Genomic DNA, 12,500 nt, shown 5'->3' on the forward strand with positions numbered 1-12,500 from the left:
TCATAATGCCGCTATAACCCCTTCATACTACTGTCATAATGCCACTATAACCCCTTCATAGTACTGTCATAATGCCACTATAACCCCTTCATACTACTGTCATAACGTCCATGTTGTCAGTGGGAATGTTGGAAGCTGTCTCTTCTATATGCTCGACTGACTGTGTATCTCTTCTTCTATCCTTCTTCCTCTTCTATTCTTCTTCTTCTATTCTTCTTCCTCTTCTATTCTTCTTCTTCTATCCTTCTTCCTCTTCTATTCTTCTTTTTCTATCCTTCTTCCTCTTCTATTCTTCTTCTATCCTTCTTCCTCTTCTATTCTTCTTCTTCTATCCTTCTTCCTCTTCTATTCTTCTTCTTCTATCCTTCTTCCTCTTCTATTCTACTTCTTCTATCCTTCTTCCTCTTCTATTCTTCTTCTTCTATCCTTCTTCCTCTTCTATTCTTCTTCTTCTATCCTTCTTTTATTCTTCTTCTACTTCTTCTTCTTCTATCCTTCTTTTTCTCCTTCTGCTTCTTATATTCTTCTTCTACTTCTTCTTCTTCTATTCTTCTCCTCTCACTCTCATCCCCTTCCTCAACCCCTCTCTGTCTCTCCCCTTCCTCCTCTCCCCACCCTCCCTCCTTCTCCCCTTCCCTCTATCTCTCTCTGTCCCCCTCACTGATCCTTTCTCTCTCTCCTTCCCTGACCCTTTCTCTCGCTCCCCTCTGTCCCTCCCCCAACCCCCTGCCTCTCTCTTCCTCCCTCCCCATCCCCTGCTCCCCCCTCTCTCTCCCCTCTACAGTATCACCACTAAGTTGGAGCGTGCCCTGGAGAAGGTGGCCCCCCTCCTGAGGGAGATCTTTGTGGACTTTGCTCCGTTCCTCTCTAGGACCCTGTTGGGTAGCCACGGCCAGGAGCTGCTCATTGAAGGTACAGGTGCTGTACATGCCTTTAACTTCTATCTGGCGTCTCTGTGTGGAGTGAGTCCCCCATCCACTGTCCAGTCCTCACCGTGCTGCTGTCACCGCTCACACTGGATGGCTGTGTGTATGGGAGAGAGAAAGAGAGAGTGTGTGTGTGTGTGTGTGTGTGTGTGTGTGTGTGTGTGTGTGTGTGTGTGTGTGTTTGTGTGTGTGTGTGTGTGCACGGTCGCGTGTGTGTCTGTATCTGTCGACTGGCTACCTCACCCATCCATGGATCAGGTATGAGTAGTTTTGAGGAGGTTTGAGGAGGTTTGAGGAGGTATAAGGAGGTTTGAGGAGGTATAAGGAGGTTTTAGGAGGTATGAGGAGGTTTTAGGAGGTATGAGGAGGGTTAGGGAGGTATGACGAAGTATGAGGAAGTTTGAGGAGGTTTGAGGAGGTATGAGGAGGTTTGAGGAGGTTTTAGCAGGTATGAGGAGGTATGCGGAGGTTTGAGGAGGTTTAAGGAGATATGAGGAGGTTTGAGGAGATATGAGGAGGTATGAGGAGGTTTGAGGAGGTATGGGGAGATTTGAGGAGGTTTGAGGAGGTTTGAGGAGGTTTGAGGAGGTATGAGGAGGTTTGAGGAGGTTTTAGGAGGTATGAGGAGGTTTTAGGAGGTATGAGGAGGTTTTAGGAGGTATGAGGAGGGTTAAGGAGGTATGACGAGGTATTAGGAGGTTTGAGGAGGTTTGAGGAGGTTTGAGGAGGTTTGAGGAGGTTTTAGGAGGTATGAGGAGGTATGCAGAGGTATGAGGAGGTTTGAGGAGGTATGGTGAGGTATGAGGAGGTTTGAGGAGGTATGAGGAGGTTTGAGGAGGTTTGAGGAGGTATGAGGAGGTTTGAGGAGGTTTGAGGAGATATAAGGAGGTTTTAGGAGGTATGCGGAGGTTTGAGGAGGTATGAGGAGGTTTGAGGAGGTATGACGAGGTATTAGGAGGTTTGAGGAGGTTTGAGGAGGTATGAGGAGGTATGAGGAGGTTTGAGGAGGTATGAGGAGGTTTGAGGAGGTATGAGGAGGTATGCGGAGGTTTGAGGAGGTTTGAGGAGGTTTGAGGAGGTTTGAGGAGATATGAGGAGATATGAGGAGGTTTGAGGAGGTATGAGGATAGTGCTGAATAAACAGGACCTTCAGTAGGAAGTAGTAGGTCTGTTTCCCTGCCGTTCTGTCCGTTCCCTTGTTCCACTTGTCCTTTCTGTGTTATACTGTAAGATCTAATGCTGTTAGCAGGGTGGGTAACCTGTTAAGAGAACTGTCTGTGTGTGTGTGTGTGTGTGTGTGTGTGTGTGTGTGTGTGTGTGTGTGTGTGTGTGTGTGTGTGTGTGTGTGTGTGTGTGTGTGTGTGTGTGTGTGTGTGTACCGTGCGAGCTTGTGTGTGTGTGTGTGTGTGTGTTCCAGGTCCTGACGCTCCTGTCTCTCTCTCTGCAGGTCTGGTCTGTATGAAGTCCAGTACTTCAGTAGTAGAGCTGGTCATGCTGCTCTGTTCTCAGGTACGTACCTCTCTCTCTCTCTCTCTCTCTCTCTCTCTCTCTCTCTCTCTCTCTCTCTCTCTCTCTCTCTCTCTCTCTCTCTCTCTCTCTCTCTCTCTCTCTCTCTCTCTCTCTCTCTCTCTCTCTCTCTCTCGCTGCCTCTCTCTCTCTCTCTCTCTCTCTCTCTCTCTCGCTGCCTCTCTCTCTGCCTCTCTCTGCCTCTCTCACTACTCTCTCTCTCTCTCTCTCTCTCTCTCTCTCTCTCTCTGCCTCTCTCTCTGCCTCTCGCTGCCTCTCTCTCTCTGCCTCTCTCTCTCTCTCTCTCTCTCTCTCTCTCTCTGCCTCTCTCACTCTCTCTCTATTTATTTATCTTCCTTCTCTCTCTCTCTCTTGCTCTCTCTCTCTGTATATATGTTTTCTGTATAGTTCTCAATATATGCACTAGATTGTCTCACTATACTTAGTGTTATGAAAACAACTAGCCTGCTTTGGATTTATCTAGGGGTTTCTAAGCCCTTCAAGTTTACCTTCAGTATCAGCCAGCCCCATCGATGCAGCACTAAGCAGCCAATGATGAGCGCTGTGGTTTGATTGACAGGTCTAAAGTGCTATCAGACAGGTGTCTGGTTACAGACCCGCCCTTTATGACAGCATTAACGGTTGCGTCTGCTGCAGTCTCAATGTGGATACAACTCCATATTTCCACATTTGATTCTCATCAGTTTCCTCAACTTCTATCTCTTCCCGAAAACAAGAAGAATATTCATAAACATGTCACAATCATCCGTCTCCGCTGTCTTGATCTCTGAGAACAAAGCACCATTTGATATCACTGACAAGGTGTGGCTTGGGTAGCGAGACTCAGCAGGCAGAAGGAGAAACAGAATGATACTCACCTCTCAGCTTCATTCCTCCTTTTAGTTCTCTCTGTCCATCCTCTCCGTTCTAGGGGTATGTGTGTGTTCCTGGTCAGTTGGGATGTTCTTGTCCTTTGAGTGTGCCATTGCTCTCCACTTATCTCAACTCAACTTCCATGTTGTTTGTCCCACCTTTCCTATTGTCCTTTCTCATCCTCCTATTCTCTCCTTTCTCATCCTCCTCTTCTCTCTTCTCTTATCCTCCTCTTCTCTCCTTTCTCATCCTCCTCTTCTTCACTCCTCTCTCGTCCGCCTCTACTCTCCTTTCTCATCCTCCTCTTCTCTCCTCTCTCATCTTCTTCTCCTGTCTTCTTTTTATCCATTCGCTCCATTTAACTTCTGTCCCCTTCCTCTCATCCTCTTCTCCTTATTTTGTTCTCCTCGTCCAGCCCTGTTCTCCTCTCCTGCTCTCCTCCTCCTCTCTTCCTCCTCCTCCTCTCCTCTTCCTTCCCTCTCGCCTCCCTCTTCTCTCCTCTCATCTCTTCTACCACTTTCCCTTCTCTTTCATCCTCTTCTCCACCTTCTGTCTCCTCACCGTCCTCTCTCTCTGTCATTCCCCTCCTCTCCTCTCTTTCCCTCCTCTTCCTGTCAGTGTGTCTAGTATTACACAGGGCTCCAGCCTTGTCTTCCATTAGGGGCCCAGGGGACAGAACCCAGATATTGATCCCTTGGATGAGGAAGGGAACCTGAGACGCTCTCCTGTGTCCTTCAGATCCATCCATGGAGATAATGGAGCTATCGCTCTCTCTGTTGTTGTTTTTTACATAAGAAAGAATATAAAATACGCTCTTTTCACTTTTCATATAGCAGATGCTCTTTTCCAGAGTGACTTACAGTGAGTGCATAAGTTTCATTATTTTTTATATCCTCCCTTTAAATCTTACCCTAGGAGGTAACGTGTTTCACCCCTTCTACTACACCAGGGGTATTTAAACCCTAGGAGGTAACGTGTTTCACCCCTTCTACTACACCAGGGGTATTTAAACCCTAGGAGGTAACGTGTTTCACCCCTTCTACTACACCGGTTCTGTTCTGATATTTAACTGCTCCACCTGGTGTCCCTGGTCTAAATCAGTCCCTGATTAGAGGGGAAGAATGAAGAAAACAACAGTGGAACCGGCTTCAAGGTCTATAGGCTCTACATGAACCTTACAAACTATGACCCCTCTTGACCTATCCTCTCCATTTATCTCTCCTTTCTCCCCTCTCTCTCTCTCTCTGTCTGTCTGTCTGTCTGTCTGTCTGTCTGTCTGTCTGTCTGTGTTTCTCATCTTCCTCTTTCCTCCCCTCTCTCTCTCTCGCTTGCTCTCTCTCTAATTTCAATTCAATTCAAGGGGCTTTATTGGAATGGGAAACACATGTTTACGTTGCCAAAGCAAGTGAAATGGATAAACAAAGGTGAAATTAACAATAAAGAGTGAACAGTAAATATTACACTCAGACAAGTTAGATGTGTGGGTTCCTTGAGTGGCACAGCGGTCTAAAGTTAATTAAAGTTTAAATAAATCATTTTTAAAAAAGTTAAAAAAGAATAAAGACATTTCAAATGTCATATTATGTCTGTATACATTGTTGTAACGATGTGCAAATAGTTAAAGTACAAAAGAGAAAATAAATAAGCATAAATATGGGTTGTATTTACAATGGTGTTTGTTCTTCACTGGTTGCCCTTTTCTTGTGGCAACAGGTCACACATCTTGCTGCTGTGATGGAACACTGTGGTATTTCACCCAATAGATATGGGAGTTTATCAAAATTGGATTTGTAGAATTTAACTACACATCTGCTAATTAGCAGGTATCTGCTAATTAGTACAAATTATCTGTATCTGTACATATTATTTGGTGTTTTACGTTGTACACAGAGGATATTTTTGCAGAATTCTACTTGCAGAGTTTCAATTTGGTGCTTGTCCCCTTTGGTGAAGTCTTGGTTGGTGAGCGGACCCCAGACCTCACAACCGTAAAGGGCAATGGGTTCTATAACTGATTCAAGTACTTTTTGCCAGATCCCAACTGTTGAATTTAATGTTCCTTTTGATGGCATCGATGGCCCTTCTTGTCTCAACTTTTGTGGATTGGTGTCATCAGATCATAATGGGTATGTCGAATGTTATGTTATGTCTCTAACAGGCAGACAACACCACTTGCGTCGCGTGCGCGAGCGTTGCAAAAATAAATGTAGACATCTATATTATTCAATTATTGCACCCACACTGCTCGCGTGTCAACGAGCGTCTGCGTTGCCAAGGGCTAAAATAGAAGTCAGTTCTATTTGTGACGCAGATCTCGCTGCAAGTCCTGCCTCTCCCATCTCCTCATTGGTTTATAGAAGCAGGTACCCATCTCCTCATTGGTTTATAGAAGCAGGTACCCACATGCCATCTCCTCATTGGTTTATAGAAGCAGGTACCCACGTGCCATCTCCTCATTGGTTTATAGAAGCAGGTACCCATCTCCTCATTGGTTTATAGAAGCAGGTACCCATCTCCTCATTGGTTTATAGAAGCAGGTACCCATCTCCTCATTGGTTATACCCACGTGGGTGACGAATGAGGTCGGTGGCAGTAATGCATCTAATTTATGAAAGTTGCCAATCGCAATATAAAGTCCAGAGAAGATAAAGCCTGGAAGGAGGAGAGACGACAAGAAATTATTCGGTTGACCGTTTTATGTGTGGATTAATTGTCGGAGTAGAGGACCTTGTGCATTTCAGGTTAAATAGCTGTACATAGTCTATCGGTAAATAGCCCACCCAATTTTACCTACCTCATCCCCATACTGTTTTTATTTATTTACTTTAATGCTCTTTTGCACACCAATATCTCTAGTTGTACATCATCATCTGATCATTTATCACTCCAGTGTTAATCTGCAAAATTGTAATTATTCGCCTACCTCCTCATGCCTTTTGCACACAATGTATATAGACTCTCTTTTTTTTCTACTGTGTTATTGACTTGTTTATTGTTTACTCCATGTGTAACTCTGTGTTGTCTGTTCACACTGCCATGCTTTATCCTGGCCAGGTCGCAGTTATAAATGAGAACTTGTTCTCAACGAGCCTACCTGGTTAAATAAAGGTGAAATAAAATAAAAAATAATAACATATTAGCTTGCAACAGCAAGCTAGCTAAATTAGACACATTATCTAGCAAGTGAAAGCTAGCTAGCTAAATTGCCATAAATGTTTTAAGCTTTTCGACCTGTCCCCAAATGAATATAATTGGTTGAGAGTTTGTTTTGATATTTTAACCTGCGCGTCGTGATCGCGTTTGGTGTAGGGGGACAAAATAAATGTATGCACGATGGCGCACGCGCACAGCCGGTTTGGGTTCCGTGTAAGATCGTTCACAGCAAACAGTCTCTCTCTCTGTCTAGCGTTGCTGCAGTATTCTCTGTCCGGGAATCTAATGATCCACTGGTCACACAATAGAGATATTTACGTTGTCAAATTGGACTTATTTTTAGTATTTTCCTGAACATAAACACGAAGAAAAAACTGACTTTTGAATTTGTATGTTTGTATGTTTGTGTTTCAGCCTGATGGCAGCCCCGTCTCTTGGTTTGCTATGAAGCTGAGGGATGGGGCTGGAGAAATGTAACCACAGGCAGAGCTGTTGATGCAAGTGGTCCGTAGTCAGTAGTGGTCAGTAGTAGTCAGTAGTGGTCAGTAGTGGTCAGTAGCGGTCAGTAGTGGTCAGTAGTAGTCAGTAGTGGTCAGTAGTGGTCAGTAGTGGTCCGTAGTGGTCAGTAGTAGTCAGTAGTGGTCAGTAGTGGTCAGTAGCGGTCAGTAGCGGTCAGTAGTAGTCAGTAGTGGTCAGTAGTGGTCAGTAGTGGTCCGTAGTGGTCAGTAGTAGTCAGTAGTGGTCAGTAGTGGTCAGTAGCGGTCAGTAGTGGTCCGTAGTGGTCCGTAGTGGTCCGTAGTGGTCAGTAGTGGTCAGTAGTGGTCCGTAGTGGTCAGTAGTAGTCAGTAGTGGTCCGTAGTGGTCAGTAGTAGTCAGTAGTAGTCAGTAGTAGTCAGTAGTGGTCCGTAGTGGTCAGTAGTAGTCAGTAGTGGTCAGTAGTAGTCAGTAGTGGTCAGTAGCGGTCAGTAGTGGTCCGTAGTGGTCCGTAGTGGTCAGTAGTGGTCCGTAGTGGTCAGTAGTAGTCAGTAGTGGTCCGTAGTGAACCGTAGTAGGCAGTAGAAGTCAGTAGTGGTCAGTAGTGGTCAGTAGTGGTCCGTAGTGGTCAGTAGTGGTCCGTAGTAGTCCGTAGTAGTCAGTAGTGGTCAGTAGTGGTCCGTAGTGAACCGTAGTCGTCAGTAGTGGTCCGTAGTGAACCGTAGTCATCAGTAGTAGTCAGTAGTGGTCAGTAGTGGTCCGTAGTAGTCAGTAGTGGTCCGTAGTGGTCCGTAGTAGTCAGTAGTGGTCAGTAGTGGTCCGTATTAAACTGTAGTAGTCAGTAGTGGTCCGTAGTGGTCCGTAGTGGTCCGTAGTGGTCAGTAGTTGTCAGTAGTGGTCCGTAGTGGTCCGTAGTGGTCCGTAGTGGTCAGTAGTTGTCAGTAGTGGTCAGTAGTGGTCCGTAGTAGTCCGTAGTGGTCCGTAGTAGTCAGTAGTGGTCCGTAGTAGCCCGTAGTAGTCAGTAGTGGTCCGTAGTGAACCGTAGTCGTCAGTAGTACTCAGTAGTGGTCCGTAGTGAACCGTAGTTGTCAGTAGTAGTCAGTAGTGGTCAGTAGTGGTCCGTAGTAGTCAGTAGTGGTCCGTAGTGGTCCGTAGTAGTCAGTAGTGGTCCGTAGTGGTCCGTAGTAGTCAGTAGTGGTCAGTAGTGGTCCGTAGTGAACCGTAGTAGTCAGTAGTAGTCAGTAATGGTCCGTAGTAGTCAGTAGTTGTCAGTAGTGGTCCGTAGTGAACCGTAGTAGTCAGTAGTGGTCAGTAGTGGTCCGTAGTGGTCCGTAGTAGTCAGTAGTGGTCCATAGTGGTCAGTAGTGGTCCGTAGTGGTCAGTAGTGGTCCGTAGTGGTCAGTAGTGGTCCGTAGTGGTCCACAGTGGTCCGTAGTGGCCAGTAGTGGTCAGTAGTGGTCCGTAGTGGTCTGTAGTAGTCAGTAGTGGTCCGTAGTGAACTGTAGTCGTCAGTAGTAGTCAGTAGTGGTCAGTAGTGGTCCGTAGTAGTCAGTAGTGGTCCGTAGTAGTCAGTAGTAGTCAGTAGTGGTCCGTAGTGGTCCGTAGTAGTCAGTAGTGGTACGTAGTGGTCCGTAGTTGTCAGTAGTGGTCAGTAGTGGTCAGTAGTGGTCAGTAGTGGACAGTAGTGGTCCGTAGTGGTCCGTATTGGTCAGTAGCTGTCCGTAGTGGTCCGTAGTGGTCAGTAGTGGTCAGTAGTGGTCAGTAGTGGTCAGTAGTGGTCCGTAGTGGTCCGTAGTGGTCCGTATTGGTCAGTAGCGGTCAGTAGCGGTCCGTGGCGGTCAGTAGCGGTCAGTAGCGGTCCGTAGTGGTCAGTAGTAGTCAGTAGTGGTCCGTAGTGAACCGTAGTAGTCAGTAGTAGTCAGTAGTGGTCAGTAGTAGCCAGTAGTTGTCAGTAGTGGTCAGTAGTGGTCTGTAGTGGTCAGTAGTGGTCCGTAGTGGTCAGTAGTGGTCCGTAGTGGTCAGTAGTGGTCAGTAGTGAACCGTAGTAGTCAGTAGTGGTCAGTAGTGGTCCATAGTGGTCCGTAGTAGTCAGTAGTTGTCAGTAGTTGTCCGTAGTAGTCAGTAGTTGTCCGTAGTGAACCGTAGTAGTCAGTAGTGGTCAGTAGTAGCCAGTAGTTGTCAGTAGTGGTCAGTAGTGGTCAGTAGTGGTCAGTAGTGGTCCGTAGTGAACCGTAGTATTCAGTAGTTGTCAGTAGTGGTCAGTAGTGGTCAGTAGTGGTCCGTAGTGGTCAGTAGTGGTCCGTAGTGGTCAGTAGTGGTCAGTAGTGGTCAGTAGTTGTCAGTAGTGGTCAGTAGTGGTCCGTAGTGAACCGTAGTAGTCAGTAGTGGTCAGTAGTGGTCCGTAGTTGTCAGTAGTTGTCAGTAGTGGTCAGTAGTGGTCAGTAGTGGTCCGTAGTAGTCAGTAGTTGTCAGTAGTGGTCAGTAGTGGTCCGTAGTAGTCAGTAGTTGTCAGTAGTGGTCCGTAGTAGTCAGTAGTAATCAGTAGTGGTCAGTAGTGGTCCGTAGTAGTCAGTAGTTGTCAGTAGTGGTCAGTAGTGGTCCGTAGTGAACCGTTGTAGTCAGTAGTGGTCCGTAGTTGTCAGTAGTTGTCAGTAGTGGTCAGTAGTGGTCAGTAGTGGTCCGTAGTAGTCAGTAGTTGTCAGTAGTGGTCCGTAGTAGTCAGTAGTAATCAGTAGTGGTCAGTAGTGGTCAGTAGTGGTCCGTAGTAGTCAGTAGTTGTCAGTAGTGGTCAGTAGTGAACCGTAGTAGTCAGTAGTGGTCAGTAGTGGGCCGTAGTGAACCGTAGTAGTCAGTAGTAGTCAGTAGTAGTCAGTAGTGGTCAGTAGTGGTCAGTAGTAGTCATTAGTAGTCAGTAGTAGTCAGTAGTGGTCAGTAGTGGTCAGTAGTAGTCAGTGGTGGTCAGTAGTAGTCAGTACTGGTCAGTAGTAGTCAGTAGTGGTCAGTAGTAGTCAGTAGTAGTCAGTAGTAGTCAGTAGTGGTCAGTAGTGGTCAGTAGTAGTCAGTAGTAGTCAGTAGTGGTCAGTAGTGGTCAGTAGTAGTCAGTAGTGGTCAGTAGTGGTCAGTAGTAGTCAGTAGTGGTCAGTAGTAGTCAGTAGTAGTCAGTAGTGGTCCGTAGTGGTCAGTAGTAGTCAGTATTAGTCAGTAGTGGTCAGTAGTGGTCAGTAGTGGTCAGTAGTAGTCAGTAGTAGTCAGTAGTGGTCCGTAGTGGTCCGTAGTGGTCCGTAGTGGTCCGTAGTGGTCAGTAGTGGTCAGTAGTAGTCAGTAGTGGTCAGTAGTGGTCAGTAGTGGTCAGTAGTGGTCAGTAGTGGTCAGTAGCGGTCAGTAGTGGTCCGTAGTGGTCAGTAGTGGTCAGTAGTGGTCAGTAGCGGTCAGTAGTGGTCCGTAGTGGTCCGTAGTGGTCAGTAGCAGTCAGTAGTGGTCAGTAGTGGTCCGTAGTGGTCAGTAGTAGTCAGTAGTAGTCAGTCATGGTCCGTAGTGGTCGGTAGTAGTCAGTAGTTGTCCGTAGTAGTCAGTAGTGGTCAGTATTAGTCAGTAGTGGTCTGTGTTAGTCAGTAGTGGTCAGTATTAGTCAGTAGTAGTCAGTAGTGGTCCGTAGTGGTCGGTAGTAGTCAGTATTAGTCAGTAGTTGTCCGTAGTAGTCAGTAGTGGTCAGTAGTGGTCAGTAGTGGTCCGTAGTAGTCAGTAGTGGTCAGTAGTGGTCACTAGTGGTCCGTAGTGGTCAGTAGTGGTCCGTAGTGGTCAGTAGTGGTCAGTAGTGGTCAGTAGTTGTCAGTAGTGGTCAGTAGTGGTCCGTAGTGAACCGTAGTAGTCAGTAGTGGTCAGTAGTGGTCCGTAGTTGTCAGTAGTTGTCAGTAGTGGTCAGTAGTGGTCAGTAGTGGTCCGTAGTAGTCAGTAGTTGTCAGTAGTGGTCAGTAGTGGTCCGTAGTAGTCAGTAGTTGTCAGTAGTGGTCCGTAGTAGTCGTAGTAATCAGTAGTGGTCAGTAGTGGTCCGTAGTAGTCAGTAGTTGTCAGTAGTGGTCAGTAGTGGTCCGTAGTGAACCGTTGTAGTCAGTAGTGGTCCGTAGTTGTCAGTAGTTGTCAGTAGTGGTCAGTAGTGGTCAGTAGTGGTCCGTAGTAGTCAGTAGTTGTCAGTAGTGGTCCGTAGTAGTCAGTAGTAATCAGTAGTGGTCAGTAGTGGTCAGTAGTGGTCCGTAGTAGTCAGTAGTTGTCAGTAGTGGTCAGTAGTGAACCGTAGTAGTCAGTAGTGGTCAGTAGTGGGCCGTAGTGAACCGTAGTAGTCAGTAGTAGTCAGTAGTAGTCAGTAGTGGTCAGTAGTGGTCAGTAGTAGTCATTAGTAGTCAGTAGTAGTCAGTAGTGGTCAGTAGTAGTCAGTGGTGGTCAGTAGTAGTCAGTACTGGTCAGTAGTAGTCAGTAGTGGTCAGTAGTAGTCAGTAGTGGTCAGTAGTGGTCAGTAGTAGTCAGTAGTAGTCAGTAGTGGTCAGTAGTGGTCAGTAGTAGTCAGTAGTGGTCAGTAGTGGTCAGTAGTGGTCAGTAGTAGTCAGTAGTGGTCAGTAGTAGTCAGTAGTAGTCAGTAGTGGTCCGTAGTGGTCAGTAGTAGTCAGTATTAGTCAGTAGTGGTCAGTAGTGGTCCGTAGTGGTCAGTAGTAGTCAGTAGTAGTCAGTCATGGTCCGTAGTGGTCGGTAGTAGTCAGTAGTTGTCCGTTGTAGTCAGTAGTGGTCAGTATTAGTCAGTAGTGGTCTGTGTTAGTCAGTAGTGGTCAGTATTAGTCAGTAGTAGTCAGTAGTGGTCAGTAGTGGTCAGTAGTGGTCAGTAGTGGTCAGTAGTGGTCAGTAGTGGTCCGTAGTGGTCCGTAGTGGTCCGTAGTGGTCAGTATTAGTCAGTAGTTGTCCGTAGTAGTCAGTAGTGGTCAGTAGTGGTCAGTAGTGGTCCGTAGTGGTCCGTAGTGGTCAGTAGTAGTCAGTAGTAGTCAGTAGTGGTCCGTAGTAGTCAGTAGTGGTCAGTAGTAGTCAGTAGTGGTCAGTAGTGGTCCGTAGTAGTCAGTAGTGGTCAGTAGTAGTCAGTAGTGGTCAGTAGTGGTCCGTAGTGGTCAGTAGTAGTCAGTAGTAGTCAGTAGTAGTCAGTAGTGGTCTGTAGTGGTCAGTAGTAGTCAGTAGTAGTCAGTAGTAGTCAGTAGTGGTCTGTAGTAGTCAGTAGTGGTCTGTAGTGGTGTGTGTGGCTCTGTGTCTGTTTTGTAATATGACCCTTTGTGTTTCCAGGAGTGGCAGAACTCTATCCAGAAGAACGCTGGGCTGGCCTTCATAGAGCTCATCAATGAGGGAAGGTAATCAATCACCTATCACATTGATCTATCTTTCTATCGGACTGCTTAATCTGTTATCACCATCAGGAATCATCTGCTCAGGGCTAACCATTTAGAAAGAGGCTCAATTAAACCCCCCTCCCTCTCTTCTTCTGATATATATATATATATATATATATATATATATATATATATATATATATATATA

At 46.3% G+C, this 12,500-nt stretch overlaps 1 protein-coding gene across 1 annotated transcript in view; it reads left to right on the forward strand.

Annotated features, from left to right (window-relative positions):
- Positions 1-12,500, forward strand: part of LOC135533520 (neurobeachin-like) — a gene marked incomplete at its 3' end in the record, with an annotated part of 48,572 nt that overhangs the window by 29,264 nt on the left and 6,808 nt on the right. The window contains exons 9-11 of the mRNA XM_064960805.1: positions 785-912; positions 2,374-2,435; positions 12,249-12,313. Of these exons, the coding sequence (XP_064816877.1) occupies positions 785-912; positions 2,374-2,435; positions 12,249-12,313 (255 nt within the window). The remainder of the gene's footprint in view (positions 1-784; positions 913-2,373; positions 2,436-12,248; positions 12,314-12,500) is intronic.

The sequence above is a fragment of the Oncorhynchus masou genome, unplaced genomic scaffold (assembly GCF_036934945.1).
Source record: "Oncorhynchus masou masou isolate Uvic2021 unplaced genomic scaffold, UVic_Omas_1.1 unplaced_scaffold_2427, whole genome shotgun sequence".
Taxonomy (NCBI): domain Eukaryota; kingdom Metazoa; phylum Chordata; class Actinopteri; order Salmoniformes; family Salmonidae; genus Oncorhynchus; species Oncorhynchus masou.